At 47.9% G+C, this 17,744-nt stretch overlaps 2 protein-coding genes across 2 annotated transcripts; both read right to left on the bottom strand.

The window, feature by feature from the left end:
* Positions 1-4,123: 4,123 nt before the first annotated feature.
* On the bottom strand, positions 4,124-8,562 carry LOC135447364 (alcohol dehydrogenase 1-like). The gene is made up of 9 exons (XM_064712298.1): positions 8,183-8,562; positions 7,201-7,299; positions 6,569-6,710; positions 6,384-6,471; positions 6,051-6,270; positions 5,663-5,923; positions 5,238-5,373; positions 4,783-4,921; positions 4,124-4,372 (listed from the first exon to the last, which is right to left on the bottom strand). The coding sequence occupies exons 1-9, from the start codon at positions 8,198-8,200 to the stop codon at positions 4,348-4,350; spliced, it is 1,128 nt and encodes a 375-aa protein (XP_064568368.1). The 5' UTR covers positions 8,201-8,562; the 3' UTR covers positions 4,124-4,347.
* A 3,817-nt stretch (positions 8,563-12,379) lies between these two features.
* Positions 12,380-16,786, bottom strand: LOC135447363 (alcohol dehydrogenase 1-like). Its single transcript, XM_064712297.1, has 9 exons — positions 16,407-16,786; positions 15,394-15,492; positions 15,049-15,190; positions 14,645-14,732; positions 14,312-14,531; positions 13,911-14,171; positions 13,492-13,621; positions 13,037-13,175; positions 12,380-12,626 (listed from the first exon to the last, which is right to left on the bottom strand). Exons 1-9 carry the CDS (start codon positions 16,422-16,424, stop codon positions 12,602-12,604), a joined length of 1,122 nt encoding a protein of 373 aa, XP_064568367.1. The 5' UTR covers positions 16,425-16,786; the 3' UTR covers positions 12,380-12,601.
* Between the last annotated feature and the right edge of the window lie 958 nt (positions 16,787-17,744).

The following is a 17,744-nucleotide window of genomic DNA, read 5'->3' as shown; positions in this document are numbered from 1 at the left end:
GCGGCTCCTTTGGTCCGGCCGGCAGATGGACGTTACTGTGCCCGTGAGGGAGCAGCCCGCTGTCCCGGCCCATGGGCCTGTTCTCCCTGGTTGCCCACATTCCTTCGCAGCTAACGGGACGCCACGGCCGCCTCTGCGCCGCTCCCTGAGGGCCGCAGCAGTGCCTGGGTGTGCCTGCCTTCCCCGGGCGGGGGAATGCCGCCCTGGCTCCCGTTCTGGGGTGCTTGATACCGCCTACGTCCCACCTGGGCACAGGGGCAAGCCGAACATGGCTGCAGAACCATGTCCTTTGTGCCTGAATCTGTTCTTGGCTGGACAAACTGCAATGGTGCAGGCTTTCCTGGGTGGCAATGTGGAGACATTACTTCAGACTGGGTGAAGGCAGTGCACTGCCAGGGTAGGTGAAGGGATCCGCAGTAGGATGGAAATTTTGACTGGGCTTCTTGACGTTCCATCCAGCAGCCTTTGAAGCAAAGGAGCTATTGCTGCAAGATGGGATCATTCACTGGCTCATGTTGTTGTTTCATTTTCTGAAAAACAGTTTTTCTCCAGGCAGGGTAGGAAGGGCTTCTTGTGAGGTCTGCAGACATGATTGTGTAAAATGAGGAGAACAGTTCTGCCCTGAGCTGTTGGGATTTTCCACAAGAGGTGATGGTGCTCGAGGAATGGCAGGGTGTAACTAAGTCACCCTCAGTAGGAAAGGGAATTTTTAATTTCCAATGACATGCTAACAAAAGCTTAGCAAATATCACAGATAGACAACAGCACCAGCATTTGGAAAATTAGTAGCAGGACATAAGCAGCTATGGCATTTAGTAAATAACATGAAAGTAACATTTAAGAACAAAACTAAAATGAGAAACTAAATCTGTAGGCTCATGAAAGCTGCCATGGAATTGGAGGGTAATATGGCCATATGAAGGTAATATATAGGTTACACACCTTGTTGTTTAAATCAACACAGGTCTTGTCAATTTCCTTGGTTAAATTCAGTTCTGCCAGCCTCTCTCGCTAGTTTCACGCTCTTGACCACCCCTGATTTGTCAGTGCTTCCAAAAAGCCTCCAAGCATTTTATGTTTAGCTAAACTCCACAGATGCTCTGCTTTTTTTAGTATCTGAAAATTGTAGGCACTGATTCTGGTGGACAAAGAGACAGATACATAAATCAGACCTCTTTAGCACTCATTGTCCAGTTTCAGAGATGAAAAAAGTTGTTTATTTTTTCATCTTTCCTTCCCTTGCAGTTTTGTGATGCTGCCCCCAGTGTTGCTGTGTGCTTTTGGAAGCCCCTGGATACTGTAAGTGGTTTTGCAACTTTCTTTCTGTTCTCAGCACCGTGCAAGCAAATCAAGTTACCACTCCATGATCTTGACTAAACTATCCATGTTTTGTCACATGTTTCAGGTTTATGTAGGTAAGTTCTGTAGGAGAGGACTTCCACTGCTGCTCTGGATTTTACATTTATTTGGTTTTGGTGTTGTTCTGTCAGGTGTTACATGTTAATCAGGAGCATCAGCTTGGATGTGGAAAAGAGGAGGGCTTGGAAGCACTCTGAGCCTGTGGGAGGGAGACCTGGCAATCATGTTCTTGTTTGGTGGATGTGGTCTGTCATGTGGGAAGAAAAGTCCAAAACAACTAGGGATCTGTATTACATTTTCTCCCACCCTAGAGGCATTAGTTTTTCTGTACCTTAATTTAAGTTTGAAGCACAAGAAGATGTGGGGGAAGAAATCACTTGCAAGCTTGGGAGGCAGTGTATGGCTGAAGGAAGATGCAAGTGATGTGCCCAGGTGCCCATCCTGGGCCAGTGTGAGTGCCAGTGGCAGAAGCTGGCTGTGTGCCTCCCTCAGAAGGAGGAGCTGCTGCTTTGGCACTGGAGCTGCTGGTGACCAGATTGGCAAGGCACAGGGAGGCTGGAACAGACTGACAAGTCTACCCAGAAGCAAAACTGAAATGCATTAATACAAATGTTGCCTGGTTTGTTTTTCCCAAGTAGATATGGTCCTAGATTGACCCACAGGTAATTTCCCTTCTATTAATACTGTTAATTTTCCAAATCAAACCAGTAGTTTTGATGGAAATATTTCATTAGAGCAACCCTTTTAGAGCTGGGGTAACCTGTGCACTAGTTCCAGCAGTGGATGCTTGAGTGTAACTCTATTTTTGTGGGGCATTGCTTTTAAAGCCATCTTTTTGAATTCTGATTTAAGTTTCCTACATTTTTCTGTGAAGTACTGGAGGATAATACTTGTGCTCAAAAATGCTCAAAGCTGGTTGTTATTTCTTTGGGTAATTCTTAGGTAATTGCAATATTTTGTAAAGATAAATATAAATCTAATATTATCTGGTAATTCAAGAAATGGTTGGTTCCAAAGGAAAAACTTTAGGAATAATTTCACTAATTGATCCTAGTATAATTCTAAAGTATACTAGAGTAAAATACCTTTTCAAAGCAAATCTGATGTACTCAGAATAAGTGTGAAAGTGACCATGACAGTTTTGCAGTAGAGACACATGAAGTTGGGATGCTGAAAGATGTTTAATATTTTAGATATGGAAATAAGTAATTTGGGGATTTGGTGATTAAATACTCTCAGGTATCTGCATTCGCTGAAAACCAAATAAAGCACAAAAAGCTGATCTAGATCTAATAAGTGCTGATTTTAATATGTTAATATTAAAATAACTATGCAAGGGAAATTTGAAAGTTGAAAGTGTGAAAGTGTTGTGCTGTCACCTCCTTCTTTGCACTTGGCAGCATTTTCTTCTGGTTTGTATAAATGTCTTTGCTTTCAAATGTGACTATTTGGCCAGCTGTGAAACAAGTGATGTTTTAGGAATCAAGCAGAATTTGAGGAGCTCTCTAATTATCTGCTAAAATTTGAAGTCCTGCCCAGTTAGTGATTGTTGCCGAAGGGGCAGGAGGATCTCCGAGATCCAAGGCAGCATGCCCGGAGAGCAGGGACAGGTGACCACCAGGTGGCCCTGATGTAGCGGAGAGCTCCTCAGTACTCAGAAGGGCTTACACAATTTTTCATGTAACAGCAGTTCAAAAGAATTGGTAAAGTGCAAGTTACAATTTACTGTAGGCAGAATTTTTAATAGTGACCGATTTTTTTTTTCATCTAGGTCTAGATTTTTTCCAAAAAGGAAAAATTACTATCTTTTGTCTCAGTCCTGCACAGGTCTATGTGTTTACATTTGTTAGACAGATACTTGGCAAATTGATTACATTTTGAGACTTACCACCTGTATAAAATTAAGACGCATGTGCAGTATAGGGAAACATTGTTTATTGGAAGTTCTTGGAGTTTTCTCAATAGGGGAGTGCTAGAACTCAATTAACATTTATTGAATTATATTGATGTTGACTCATTACTGCCACTCTTATTGTCTTATGTTTAAAAAGTAGTTAGGTGAATTATAGCTAACTTTATCTCACAGCAGAGTAATATGTGCAGAAGGTACTAAAAATTGGTGGACAGGATGGGATTTGTTTACCTTTGATAACTCATTTGTGTGTTCATCATATTCTGTGTAATTGCTGATTGTGCTAAGGGGTTTCCAGAAGTTCAAAGGGCTGTGGGATGTGATAAGTGTTGCATAAAAGAGGTCAAAAGGCACAGTAGTGTTGTGGGTCAAATGTTCAGCACTGAAAGAAGAATTGATTTAGCAGAATGACCATTTGAAGTGACAAACCTGTCCTTTGGGGAAGATTTTTCAGAGTTGTACTGTAATATACCATGGGACTTGGTGTGGAAAATATATTAAAAGTACAATAACATTTGCCAAAAATGAAACAGCATCCATGGATGCTCTATGAGTGTTACATCATTATAAGAAACTTAGCTACTGCTTTCTATAATATGCTTCAGAGCAGCAGCAGCAGAGGTGGTTTCCCTGCTGGGCTTTGCTGGAAGTTGCACCATTCGCCCATCTGGGACAGGGGCAGAGAGGAGAGGGCCCAGTTCTCTGAGGGAGATGAAGGTGGGAGGCAGCAGCAGAGGAGGGGCAAAGGCTGTTGCTCACTGCTGACAACAAGGGTGTGGTAGAACAGATGTGATGTGAGGGGGAGCTCCCCCTGCCCCCTGGAAACGCTTTTCATTGAGTGCACGGCATGGGACAAGTTTAACAGAAAGCCTTTATTAGTAAAAGCATTTTCCTGGGAGAGACGTCCTTTTCTGTCCTGTCTGGGCACAGCAGGACCAGCAGTGACAGCAGCACAGGTGAGTTCCTCATTCTCTTCTCCTGGTGCCCCACAAGGGGAGGTGCTGGTTGAGAAGGGACCAGGCCAGGAGAGCACCTGCTGTGCTGGTCCCTCCGCTCGGCTTCCTAGGCCGCGTCCCTCAGAAGAGCAGGACAGTGCGGATACTGAAATGTGGAAGGGAAGGGAGGCTTGGCTGCAGCTCAGGAGCAGGCAGTGTGGCAGGCAGGTGTGCCTGGGGACTGGCCACCTTCTCTGCCATCCAGCCTCTTCCTGACTGAGCTGCATGAGGCGTACAGCAGCAGGGAAGCCTTCAAATCCTTGCTGAGGGGAGCCCCTCATGGGATAAGGCCACAGGATCTGTGCTGAGCTGAACCATGAGCAGGAGGGTTCCCTGTGCTGAACATGGGCTCTTCCCTCTGGGCTATGGCACAACTTGCCAGCACTCAGCTGGGAGGCCCCGCTTCCTCAAAAGGCTCGGGTGCTCTTTGGGAAGCCAGTGTTGCATGTTCTGCCTGTTGGAATTTTAGGAGAAGGTGCTGAGGTTGGCTGAACCTCCTGCTGGTCAGGGTCTCACCTTTTTCCTGCACGTAGCAACTCAAATCCCTCGTTCACTTTAGCAAATGGCAGGGTGTGTGTGATCAGCAAGTCCGAATTGAATTTCTTCTCCAAATAGCTGGAAACTAATTTGGGGATACATTCTCTCATCTTCCAGCCTAGAAACAGGAGAGAGCAGCTGCCTGAATATTGGGAGAAAGGCTGTTTTGGTAAGGTAGTCTTACTGTCAGGGTCAGGACTAGTGACCAGTGCTGGTGCCACACCCTTGTGAGATGTTTTCTGCTCTTTGGGATGAGTGGGTTACTGTGAGACACAGGTGGAGGATTATTTTCACGTCTAATGCTGATGTTCAATACAGGCAATGCAGTGCTCCTCTTTATTGTCTTTTCCTTGAAAACCCTCTTTTACTATGATTTGTCAACTGCCAAGAGAGGAAAAGCTGAAATATTTAGAGTGCATTCTTAAGTTCACTACCTCCGAGCACAGTCCCCTTCCATGTACGCCCAGTCAGCAGAAGTGTGGGATCGATGGAAATCTCCGAACCAGAATCCAGTTCTCCAATCATCACACAGACACCAGTGCTCATATTGCAGGAAGCCAGGGCAGCAATCTGATGGGACAGGCAGGAGAATGAGTGAAAGCCATGATGAGTTGGTCATGAGAGTCCTCTTTTTGTGCAATCTCTTGCTCCTCCCTGGTAATCTGAAAACACATATCCCCCCTCGTGGAGCAGACCTGGGGAGCTTGTGGGCTCTTTTAAGATTCGTGCCATTTTCTCTCAGAAAGATATGCCCAGCAGTGCAGGCAGCCTGTGAGGAACTTCCCATGGGGGTGATTTTTGCCCTGAGAGGGGCCTGTGATGATCTGGGAGGGAGGACAGATGCTGAAGTGCCACCTACCATGGTGTCCCTGTGCCCGATGGCCTCAAAGGAGTAGTCCACGCCCTGCCCGGTCATCTCAGTGAGCACCTCCTGGATGGGCTTCTGGAAGTCTCGAGGGTTGATGCAGTCGGTGGCTCCCAGCTCCTTGGCCTTGGCAAACTTGTCCTTGTTGATGTCCACACCAATGATGCGGGAAGCTCCAGCTGCCTTGCAGCCCATGACAGCAGAGAGGCCAATTCCTCCAAGTCCAAAAACAGCACAGGTGGAGCCTGGTTTTACCTGCACAGATGGGAGCCTATGAGTCTCCAGCGGGAAGAGGAGGAGGAAGAAGAGAAAGTTTCTTTTGTACAGGATTGATGAGCTTGTGAGGGTGGCTGTGGTGTGCTAAACACACCTGAATACCAACCTTGGCTGTGTTGATGGCAGCCCCATAGCCTGTGGAAAACCCACAGCCAAACAAACAGACTTTGTCCAGAGGTGCTGCAGCATCTATCTTGGCAACAGTGTATTCTGGGACCACGGTGTATTCTGCAAAGGTGCTGACCCACAGGAAATGATGGATCTGCTTCCCTTTGCAAGAGAAGCGGCTGGTCTTGTCCGGCAGCAGGTGTTGTGGTTCAGAGATACTGTGGAGAAGACGCAAGTATTTGTATTTGATTGAGTGAAGCGCTGATGGGGGTGTCAGATTTGTCATAAAGTCAATCCCATGTAGGTGTAGGGGAAGGCAAAGTAAACTTACTGAGACTTCTGGCAGAAGTTGGATTCAGGATTCCGGCAGAAGCTGCATTCCCCACACTGAGGGAGGCAAAGTGGGATTACTTTGTCACCTCAAAGAAAACAATATCCCATGTTATGTGGGTCTAAGGATGCTGCCCGTGTGAGAGCTGATTCCTGGGCATGTGTTTGTATGTGTGTGTCAGTTACCTGGTTTCACAGAGGTCACTCCTTCTCCAACACTTTCCACAATTCCAGCTCCTTCATGGCCAGGGATTACTGGGAATTCTGCATTGGGAAAGCAGCCTTGCAGAAGGTGTTCATCTGTGCGACAGATGCCTGTGGCCACAAGCTATTTGGAGAGGAACAAGCAGATATTCTGGCCTCTGTCTAACTCAGTTTGTAGAAGCAACTTTCCCAGGGGTGTTTTGATGCCCCTCAGTCAGTGCTGGCACTCTGTGGCAGCATACAGAGCCCAGGCTGGGCTTTCCCCTTCTGCTCACTCTGCTCCATGTGGCTTTCCTCTGCACTGAGCTGGAGGTGGAAGAGGAGGGGAGGCCACAGTGTGGGTACCAGAGCCCTGTCCAGCAGAGCCAGGGCTGGAGACAGGATGTGATAGCTTAGACAAGAATTAGTCCAAAAATCCAAGTTCCTATGTGACAGCTTAGACAAGATTTAATCCAAAAAGGAGCTCCTGGAAGATAGTGCATTTGAGCCAAGGTAGCTCTGGGCAATGAAAGCCTCTTGGAGGACACAGATCCCTGAGTTTTACTGAAGTTATAACCACAAGAGGAGCAATTCCCAAAAGGAATGAAGAAAAAGTTATTGAGATGTATTTTTACCTTGATCCGGACTTCCCCTGCCTTTGGGGGTGCAACTTCCACCTCCTCAACAGAGAGTTTGCCCGGGGCCCAGACAACAGCAGCCCTGCACCTGATAACCTGGAAACAAGCGAGAGGAATTCATTGCATGGGAACATTTGCCTTTAAAAGCCCACAGCTGGGGGAAGTCATCCTGCAATCACCTAAACCCGAGGTGCTCAAACCTGGTGATGCTCAGCTGCACCTGAAACCAAGTGCTGTTCAATAAAGACTGGCCTAGTTTAGGGTCTGAGGAAACCCCATTTGTGGTTTGTGATCCAAAGAGTATCAGGTGTAGCCTTGGAAAGCTACTGGGTTCTGATGGCTTTGGTGGATTTTTCACAATATCCCCATGTGTTACTGGCCAGAATGTGCTGTGATGACCACTGCAGACCCTACCTGGTGGAAGTGTCAATGGAGAGCTTTGATGTCACCTTTGTGACACACTGGGCTGAAGGTGAGAGAAGGGTTATGGAATTGTCCCCATCTGATTGGTACCTGGATAATTTCTTTCCTTTACCAAGGTTTGATTTGCGTGTGACATGGCACAAACCCTTCCCCAATTCAACTCAAAGCAGTTTGGCATCAGCAAGATGGGGCTTGCAGCCTGAAAAGGATATTGCCATGGACAAGGCTGAGTGCAGGAGGTGAGCGGCTGAAGAGGGCACCACTGGAGAGCTGCGTTTGCTGCCAGAGCAGGAGCTCGGGGTGGGATTGAGCAGGAGGGTGCTTTTCAGGGCAGCACAATTGCAAATTTTGTCTCCTGAGCAGCCGGGCAGGACAGAGTGGGAATGCGCTACCGGATGCAGAGTCTGGTGACATTCTCAGAGTTTTGGGAGAGGAGGGGGAGTAAGGTCAGAGGAGAGAGGGCCCGCGGAGTGCTGTGCAGGCTGAGCCTTCTGCCGCGGATTTGGCCAAGAGCAGGGCACCTCGGAAAGGAGGGTGGGAAATGCCTTGTCCTTACTTTTCCCGCAGTGGCCATGTGGTCGTAGCAGAGCCGTGTCTGTCGCTGTCGCAGGCTGGAGGGAAGCTGCTGCCCGGGCGTGCTGCAGGATCCGCCAGGCGTGGAGCGGGAGCAGTCGCGGCGCGACGCCGTCTCTGGAGAGCGCTGGTTAATGAGTGTCGGGGGCTGGATGCTGCACAGGGAGTGCTGAGGGGAGGAGCTGGACAGCGGCAGGGAGACGGACGGGGCAGAAGTCCTCCAGGGACTTCAGTTTTATCAGTGACTCTGCCCTTGGGTCGTTGCCTGCCCTCCCTGCCTGAAAGGCTCAGAGAGCTCAGAAAGGTTGGTTTATTTCTTCCAGTTGCTTCTGGCAGGTGTGGAGGGAGGAGATCTGCATCTCTGCTGGGGCTTCCTCGGAGTCTCCTTTTTGCCAGTTTGGAGCATTTGACCTGGTGTCCATTCACACCACGATATTTGCAAAGAGGTTAAAAATTTTTAAAAGCTAAAATAAAACAAATGCAAAGTCAGTGAAAATGTGGTGGATAAAGACACATGTCCCTCTGGGTTGAAGCTTTACTGTCTGTGATATTGGATTTATTTTCAGAGCTATTTTCATCAGAGCAGTAAGGGGAACGTCTGTCAAGAAAGGAATGGACCCATTTGCTTGACTCCAGTGTAGCCAGGTTTGTAGGTGGTTTCACACCTCCTAGGCTCTTCAGGTTCTTCCAGAGCTGTTTTCTGCTGAGACATTTGAAAAAGTGATGTATTGCAGGGATTGGATGAGCGAGAGCTTGTTGGAGGACCAGGCTGAGATGAGTAGCCCGACTGTGATCTAACCCCCACTGTTTGAAAGGAATCTTCCTTCTGTGTGAAGACACTTTTGCAAACCTAAGGAATGCGATAATTTCCTAGAAGACGGCCACTAATGACATAGACCCCCTTCTTGGATCTCTAGCCTTTTAGAATGCTATAATGAGGAGAAGTCAGCTCTTTGGCTATTGAGAAAGTTTATATGTGTGTGTGAATATATATATATTATTTAATGAAAAGACATTTGTTGACATTTGGATTAGCAAAAAGGACTGGACATGATCAGAAAAAAGTGTAGCATTCTTGGATAAGGAGGGCATTGTTCTGTAGATTTAAGCTTGGCACATTCAGCTCTACAGTTGATTCACACGTTCTTCACAAAATCACAGAATGGCCTTGGTTACGTGGGACCTTAAAGATCATGTTGTACCACCCCCCCTGCCATGGGCAGGAACACCTCTCACCAGAGGAAATTTCTCATAGCCACATCTGAGTGGCCTCAGATGCTGCCAAGGATGGAGCATCAACAACTCCTCCTCAGCCTGTTCCAGTGCCTCAGCACTGTCACAGTAAAGAATTTCTTCCTAATATCTGGTCTAAACCTACCCTCCCTCATGCCTGTTATCCTAGCAGGGCACCCACCAGATGCCGTAGAAGAAGAATACAGTTCTTCTCCAAGATTTTCATGTATATATTTTCCTGTGCCTTGCAATCCTCACTTTAGCCCCAAAGTGGGCTGATTTAGGTGCTCAGCCAAAACCAAAAATACTCTGTAGGCTGTTCAGACAGATCCACTTTACAGAACTCCTGGGACACAGAGTAGTTGACTTTGATTCCCATTCTGTCTTCTGCATTGCACAAGGGCTGGAAAGCACTTCCAGAGGATGAATGCTCTATGGCAGATATCCCATAGGGTTGGCAGTGTTTGAAGTTGAAACCAACACATTTCAAAAGTCCTGTAACAAAGAAGGAATTCATTCACCTGCTTCCTAGATAGCATTCCATACAGATGGCTTATGATTTCATCTCACACCTAAGGACGTAAATGTGCTACTTGTGCTGGCACTTCATGGCTCTGAAGACGTGTCTAGAGTCTGCTGTTGAGTGGATAACCTACACAATGGTTGTAAAAAGATCTTTCAAATATGTACTGTTATTTTTCCTTAAAACATCCATGTGATGCTCTAGTCCCCCAGACCTGCAAACCCACCACTGATGTGTAATGAGAATTTCTGTCTGCCCTGCTTGCAGTTGTTAAGGGCCATGGGGAGCTGGCACCTCTGCAAAACATTTGCAATGGATATCATTATTGTAGGGAGTTGATACTGAGATCTTGTTGCTGTGCAGATTTTTGTATCTATTTCAGACAGGAGGTTGTTGTTTTTGTCTTATCCAGGTAATAGAGGGAAAATAAGATCAAACTTGTATGTCAGCAGGCATGGCTTTAATGATTAACTTTTTAATGGCCATTCCTGTGTATCTTCGTTCTACAATATGTGCTATCCTGACTTGCTGTATGTAGTCATGTATTTTACAAGCTTTAAGAGCTGATCTGTGAGGTCAGATGCCATTACATTCAGGCACAGACCTCAAGGTGTTTGTCTTCATCTTGGTAGTCAGTTTTCTGTCCCCCTCTTTATGTTCTGTTTGTTTGCTGCCTGTATCAAAGAGGCGGAAAGAAGGTAGAATATTTGACAGAAATCTCTGTGGAACAGATGCTGATGCACTTATGAGGGCTAAGTACAAATCTTATCTTTCCTGGTGCCAGCATCAGGTTTCTGTAATTTTTAATTACAAGTCAGAGTCTGATATGAGTTCCTTTATTAATGACCCAGCATTACATTTCTGTCCACAGTGTAAGTGGGCACCTGATCAGAGACAATTTTTGCATTCTACTGTGAAGGACAAACTAGACCATACCCTACAGGATTTGTTAGCAGTATTAATAATTCCCTATTCTAAAAGATGCCCTGGCGCTTTAATTTCCATAAGAATAGAAATATTGTGTACCTCTTACAAGATGATAGCAGTATGAGGCAAATGAGGTAAGGAAAGTGGGAGTTAGTCACCCTGATATATTGTACCTAGCAGAGATATAGAAAACAATTCTGACAAAGATCTATTAAAATGAGCAATTGATTGTGTTCACCCTAGTGGAGGAGAATGGCTGAGGGAAAAAAATGCTAAAATAGAGACCAGGACTCTTGGAGCAATTGCTGATACTGAGTCCCTGCTATCATAGAATGATGGAATATCTCAACTTGGGGGGGACCCATTAGACCATAGCCTTGCCTTTCTGTTTTCTTTCTTTTTGCTCAGAAAAAATTCCTTTGTTGGACTAGCTACGATCATAGTACATCCTCCAGAATTTCACTCTGCAATTACGTTACTGAGGAGGAATTTTACTTTATGAATTCTGATAGCCTAGGTATAGCACCTCTAGCACCCACATTTGTGTGTGATGGGACACAAATGCACATGTAATGTCTCTTCCCCATTACAGTCTGTACATTTCTCTGAGGTTTTTTCAAGATGAAAACTAGAGCAGGAGAAAAGCCTCCGTTCTAAGATCAGGATCTAGAGAGGACAAATAAGAATGAAGGAAGGAAAACTGAGGAGGGAATAGTACAGAGCACAGTGATGGGTCTCTAGTAGATGCCCATGGTGACATCCACGTTATTTGTCTGCCCCTTGATTCTCACCCAGAGGCTCTCAACTGTGCCATTACATCTCCATACATTCCAACCCTTCTATTCCATGTAGTGCCACCTGCCTGCCTCTTCTGCCCTGCCTTTTCCTCCTGAAGAGCCTGTAACCATCCAAGAGGGCACTCCAGTCACAGGACTTGTCCCACCAGTTTCATTTATGCCAACGATATCGAGTCTCTGGCACCTGGCGAAAGTTTCCAGGTCACTGTTGCTTGTTCCTCAAGCTGCATTCATTGGTATAGAAACATTTTCACGAGTGGTGCTTTGCAGCCAACACTTGTGAAGCAAATTGAGGGGTTCCCTTACTGCTCCTGTCCTCACGTTTTGGCACACAATGCCATTGTTCATCACTGGCCAGCCTGGTATTCTCCCATTCCCCTTCCCAGAGTAGTTTAAAGCTCTATCAAGGAGCCCTGCTAGCTCCTGTGCTAGAACTCCTTTTCCCCTCTGAGAATGGCTCATCCTGTCAGCTGTGTGTAGACGAGGTGGTGAATAGATCACCCCACAGTCAAAAATGCAGTATTATTTTTTTGCTTGCGCCAGCATTGGAGCCATGCATGGACCCCATGGATCTGCCTATTCCTACCCGTATAATTCCTCGTTATCGACGGGTCAATGAAATCACTACCAGTGTTCCTGATCCATCAACCAATTGTCCCAAGGCCCTGGAGCCTCTGTTGATTGAGTGCACTGTGTCAGATGAGTTGGTTTAAAAACCTTTATTAGTAAAAGCGTTTCCCTGGGAGAGACGTCCTTTTCTGTCCTGTCTGGGCATAGCAGGACCAGCAGTGACAGCAGCACAGGTGAGTTCCTCATTCTCTTCTCCTGGTGCCCCACAAGGGAGCTGCTGGTTGAGAAGGGACCAGGCCAGGAGAGCACCTGCTGTGCTGGTCCCTCCGCTCGGCTTCCTAGGCCGCGTCCATCAGAAGAGCAGGACAGTGCGGATACTGAAATGTGGAAGGGAAGGGAGGCTTGGCTGCAGCTCAGGAGCAGGAAGTGTGGCAGGCAGGTGTGCGTGGGGACCAGCCACCTTCTCTGCCATCCAGCCTCTTCCTGACTGAGCTGCATGAGGCGTACAGCAGCGGGGAAGCCTTCAAATCCTTGCTGAGGGGAGCCCCTCATGGGATAAGGCCACAGGATCTGTGCTGAGCTGAACCATGAGCAGGAGGGTTCCCTGTGCTGAACATGGGCTCTTCCCTCTGGGCTATGGCACAACTTGCCAGCACTCAGCTGGGAGGCCCCGCTTCCTCAAAAGGCTCGGGTGCTCTTTGGGAAGCCAGTGTTGCATGTTCTGCCTGTTGGAATTTTAGGAGAAGGTGCTGAGGTTGGCTGAACCTCCTGCTGGTCAGGGTCTCACCTTTTTCCTGCACGTAGCAACTCAAATCCCTCGTTCACTTTAGCAAATGGCAGGGTGTGTGTGATCAGCAAGTCCGAATTGAATTTCTTCTCCAAATAGCTGGAAACTAATTTGGGGATACATTCTCTTGTCTTCCAGCCTAGAAACAGGAGAGAGCAGCTGCCTGAATATTGGGAGAAAGGCTGTTTTGGTAAGGTAGTCTTACTGTCAGGGTCAGGACTAGTGACCAGTGCTGGTGCCACACCCTTGTGAGATGTTTTCTGCTCTTTGGGATGAGTGGGTTACTGTGAGACACAGGTGGAGGATTATTTTCGCGTCTAATGCTAATGTTCAATACAGGCAATGCAGTGCTTCTCTTTATTGTCTTTTCCTTGAAAACCCTCTTTTACTATGATTTGTCAACTGCCAAGAGAGGAAAAGCTGAAGTATTAAGATTGTATTCTTAAGTCTTATACCTCCAAACATCGTCCCCTTCCATGTACGCCCAGTCAGCAGAAGTGTGGGATCGATGGAAATCTCTGAATCCAATACCCCAACCATCACACAGACACCAGTGCTCATATTGCAGGAAGCCAGGGAAGCAATCTGATGGGATAGGCAGGAGAATGAGAGAAAGCCATGATGAGCTGGTCATGTGAGTCCTCTTTATGTGCAATCTCTTGCTCCTCCCTGGTAATCTGAAAACACATATCCCCCCTCGTGGAGCAGACCTGGGGAGCTTGTGGGCTCTTTTAAGATTCGTGCCATTTTCTCTCAGAAAGATATGCCCAGCAGTGCAGGCAGCCTGTGAGGAACTTCCCATGGGGGTGATTTTTGCCCTGAGAGGGGCCTGTGATGATCTGGGAGGGAGGACAGATGCTGAAGTGCCACCTACCATGGTGTCCCTGTGCCCAATGGCCTCAAAGGAGTAGTCCACGCCCTGCCCGGTCATCTCAGTGAGCACCTCCTGGATGGGCTTCTGGAAGTCTCGAGGGTTGATGCAGTCGGTGGCTCCCAGCTCCTTGGCCTTGGCAAATTTGTCCTTGTTGATGTCCACACCAATGATGCGGGAAGCTCCAGCTGCCTTGCAGCCCATGACAACAGAGAGGCCAACTCCTCCAAGTCCAAAAACAGCACAGGTGGAGCCTGGTTTTACCTGCACAGATGGGAGCCTATGAGTCTCCAGCAGGAAGAAGAGGAGGAAGAGGGGGAGGGGGAGGGGGAGGAGGAGAAGATTTCTTTTGTACAGGATTGATGAGCTTGTGAGGGCAGCCCTGGTGTTCTAAACATTCCAACCTTGGCTGTGTTGATGGCAGCCCCATAGCCTGTGGAAAACCCACAGCCAAACAAACAGACTTTGTCCAGAGGTGCTGCAGCATCTATCTTGGCAACGGCGTACTCTGGCACCACAGTGAATTCTGCAAAGGTGCTGACCCACACAAAATGATGGACCTGCTTTCCTTTGCAAGAGAAGCGGCTGGTCTTGTCCGGCAGCAGGTTTTGTGGTTCAGAAAAACTGTGGAGAAGACGCAAGTATTTGTATTTGATTGAGTGAAGCGCTGGTGGGTGTGTCAGATTTGTCATAAAGTCAATCCCATGTAGGTGTAGGGGAGGGCAAAGTAAACTTACTGGGACTTCTGGCAGAAGTTGGATTCAGGATTCTGGCAGAAGCTGCATTCCCCACACTGAGGGAGGCAAAGAGGAATCACTTTGTCTCCTGCAACAAAGTGGATCTCTGTTAGGTGCCTTTAGCTCCACCGTCCCTGAGGGCACTGCCTATTGCATCACCTCTCCTGAACTTTATGATGGTAGAAACCTACAGTGAACTCTATGCTTTCCCTGTCAGTATGAATGCTTCAGGCCTCATTTGTCTACATGGGGAACAGATTGGAAAACTGGGCATGAGAGTCCAGTGCATTGCTTCTGCACTTAGTTTTTTAACCAGTGACTCAGGAGAAGGGAGTGGTTTCTGAGCTCTTGGCAGAGCTTTGAGGCCTGAATCCTGGGCATGCATTTTAGATTGTGTTGGTTACCTGGTTTCACAGAGGTCACTCCTTCTCCAATGCTTTCCACAATCCCAGCTCCTTCATGGCCAGGAATAACTGGGAATTCCACATTAGGCAAGGAACCTTTCAAAACGTGATCATCTGAGTGACAGATGCCTGTGGCCACCATCTGTTCGGAGAGGAAAGAGTAAATGGTGATTTCTAAAAATAGTCCAGCCACTGTTTATTTGAGTTTGTGGAAGGATGTTCCACAGAACTTCTCTGGGCAGTTAAGGTGATGGGTGGACACTGATCACTGGATTATATCCAAGCTACAGCCACAAGAAGAGCAGCTCCCTCAAGGGAGAAAAAATTATTGAAATGTATGTTTACCTTGATCCGGACTTCTCCTGCCTTTGGGGGTGCAACTTCCACCTCCTCAACAGAGAGCTTGCCCGGGGCCCAGGCAACAGCAGCCCTGCACCTGATAACCTGGAAACAAGCGAGAGGAATACATTGCTGGGAAAGGTTCCCCTTTGACAAGAGCCCAGGACTTGGGCAGGATTGTAGCACAGTTGTCCTACAATCATCAAAGCCAAGGCTGCACAGCACGTGTCTGTGCACACTGCAGCACACACTTCTACAGCTACACAACAGTCCTGTGCTGTTTTCTGAGGGTTGCTGGTTGGGTGGGATTTGGTGGGAGAGCAGAAACATTGGAGTGCTCAGCTGTATGCAAAGCCAAACAATGTTCAGTAAACACTGGCTTTGTGTGAAGTGTGAAATCAAAATGAAGTGACTGGTTCATCTGGTGTACGGGCAGATATGACAGCAACATGAGTGCTTCTGCAGGTTAAGGCAAGCAAGACAGAACTTTTCCTTTCAGTGAGCTAAAGCTATCTAAAAAGAGGCTACAAAACAGTCCCAGCATGACTGGCAACTGGATAATTTCTCTCCTTGCCAAAAGGATGATTTATGTGTGACATGGCACAAACCCTTCCCCAATTCAATTCAAAGCAGTTTGGCATCAGCAAGATGGGGCTTGCAGCCTGAAAAGGATATTGCCATGGACAAGGCTGAGTGCAGGAGGTGAGCGGCTGAAGAGGGCACCACTGGAGAGCTGCGTTTGCTGCCAGAGCAGGAGCTCGGGGTGGGATTGAGCAGGAGGGTGCTTTTCAGGGCAGCACAATTGCAAATTTTGTCTCCTGAGCAGCCGGGCAGGACAGAGTGGGAATGCGCTACCGGATGCAGAGTCTGGTGACATTCTCAGAGTTTTGGGAGAGGAGGGGGAGTAAGGTCAGAGGAGAGAGGGCCCGCGGAGTGCTGTGCAGGCTGAGCCTTCTGCCGCGGATTTGGCCAAGAGCAGGGCACCTCGGAAAGGAGGGTGGGAAATGCCTTGTCCTTACTTTTCCCGCAGTGGCCATGTGGTCGTAGCAGAGCCGTGTCTGTCGCTGTCGCAGGCTGGAGGGAAGCTGCTGCCCGGGCGTGCTGCAGGATCCGCCAGGCGTGGAGCGGGAGCAGTCGCGGCGCGACGCCGTCTCTGGAGAGCGCTGGTTAATGAGTGTCGGGGGCTGGATGCTGCACAGGGAGTGCTGAGGGGAGGAGCTGGACAGCGGCAGGGAGACGGACGGGGCAGAAGTCCTCCAGGGACTTCAGTTTTATCAGTGACTCTGCCCTTGGGTCGTTGCCTGCCCTCCCTGCCTGAAAGGCTCAGAGAGCTCAGAAAGGTTGGTTTATTTCTTCCAGTTGCTTCTGGCAGGTGTGGAGGGAGGAGATCTGCATCTCTGCTGGGGCTTCCTCGGAGTCTCCTTTTTGCCAGTTTGGAGCATTTGACCTGGTGTCCATTCACACCACGATATTTGCAAAGAGGTTAAAAATTTTTAAAAGCTAAAATAAAACAAATGCAAAGTCAGTGAAAATGTGGTGGATAAAGACACATGTCCCTCTGGGTTGAAGCTTTACTGTCTGTGATATTGGATTTATTTTCAGAGCTATTTTCACCAGAGTAGTAAGGGGAACGTCTGTCAAGAAAGGATTTTTTTCCCCAAGGACCCATTTGCTTGACTCCAATGTAGCCAGGTTTGTAGGTGGTTTCACACCTCCTAGGCTCTTCGGGTTCTCCCAGAGCTGTTTTCTGATGAGGCATTTGAAAAGGTGATGTGTAGGAGAGACAGGGTGAGCAAGAGCTTATTGGAGGACCGGGTAAGATGAGCACTGTGTGTGTTTGGGAACTGTTTCTGTGTTTGGGAAGAGGCCCCACGTTTACACGTTCAGTGGAGTGCCCACAGAGGTTTGTGTTGGTGCTGGCTACTGAATGTCCCAGCCCTTTCTCATGGGCTGAGGGGGAGGTTTGTAGCAGCTGCAGGGCTCAGAGTTGGCTGGCCAAGCCCCCAGCTCTCAAGTACCCTGAACATATCTCCAGCTCCAGGGATGCAGCCCAGCTGCTCTATCCTGCCCCAGCAGCTGTCTGAGCTCTTTCACAGAGCATGGCAGCCCTGTGGTGGGACAGTGGTCCCAGCCACATGGATGTGCTGCTTGGCATTCAGTTCTCCAGCCCTGCTGGTCAACTTGACCTCTAGGCGAAGGCATGCTCCTGTCTTGGAGGTGAGCAGCTGGCTCTAGCTCAGACATGCACTTGTGGATCACTTTTATCTGTATTTTAGGTAAACAGGGATGTTTAACAGTTTTTCCCAAGAATTGTCTACTTTTCATACATTTGTTTGCACACCTCTGGTAGCCTCAAT

Source organism: Zonotrichia leucophrys, chromosome 4 (assembly GCF_028769735.1).
Source record: "Zonotrichia leucophrys gambelii isolate GWCS_2022_RI chromosome 4, RI_Zleu_2.0, whole genome shotgun sequence".
NCBI classification, from domain to species: domain Eukaryota; kingdom Metazoa; phylum Chordata; class Aves; order Passeriformes; family Passerellidae; genus Zonotrichia; species Zonotrichia leucophrys.
Note: the sequence above shows the minus strand (reverse complement) of the source record. Positions and strands in the feature narration are given on the sequence as shown.

Bases quoted from the DNA above. Each gene is read 5' to 3' on its own strand.
- LOC135447364 (XM_064712298.1), bottom strand. The intron at 6,472-6,568 runs GTAACTGACACA...GTTTTCTTTGAG, and splicing joins AGTGACCTCTGTGAAACCAG to GTGACAAAGTAATCCCACTT. The intron at 6,271-6,383 runs GTAAGTTTACTT...TCTTCTCCACAG, and splicing joins AACTTCTGCCAGAAGTCTCA to TATCTCTGAACCACAACACC.
- LOC135447363 (XM_064712297.1), bottom strand. The intron at 14,532-14,644 runs GTAAGTTTACTT...TCTTCTCCACAG, and splicing joins AACTTCTGCCAGAAGTCCCA to TTTTTCTGAACCACAAAACC. The intron at 14,172-14,311 runs GTTGGAATGTTT...CCATCTGTGCAG, and splicing joins CTGCCATCAACACAGCCAAG to GTAAAACCAGGCTCCACCTG.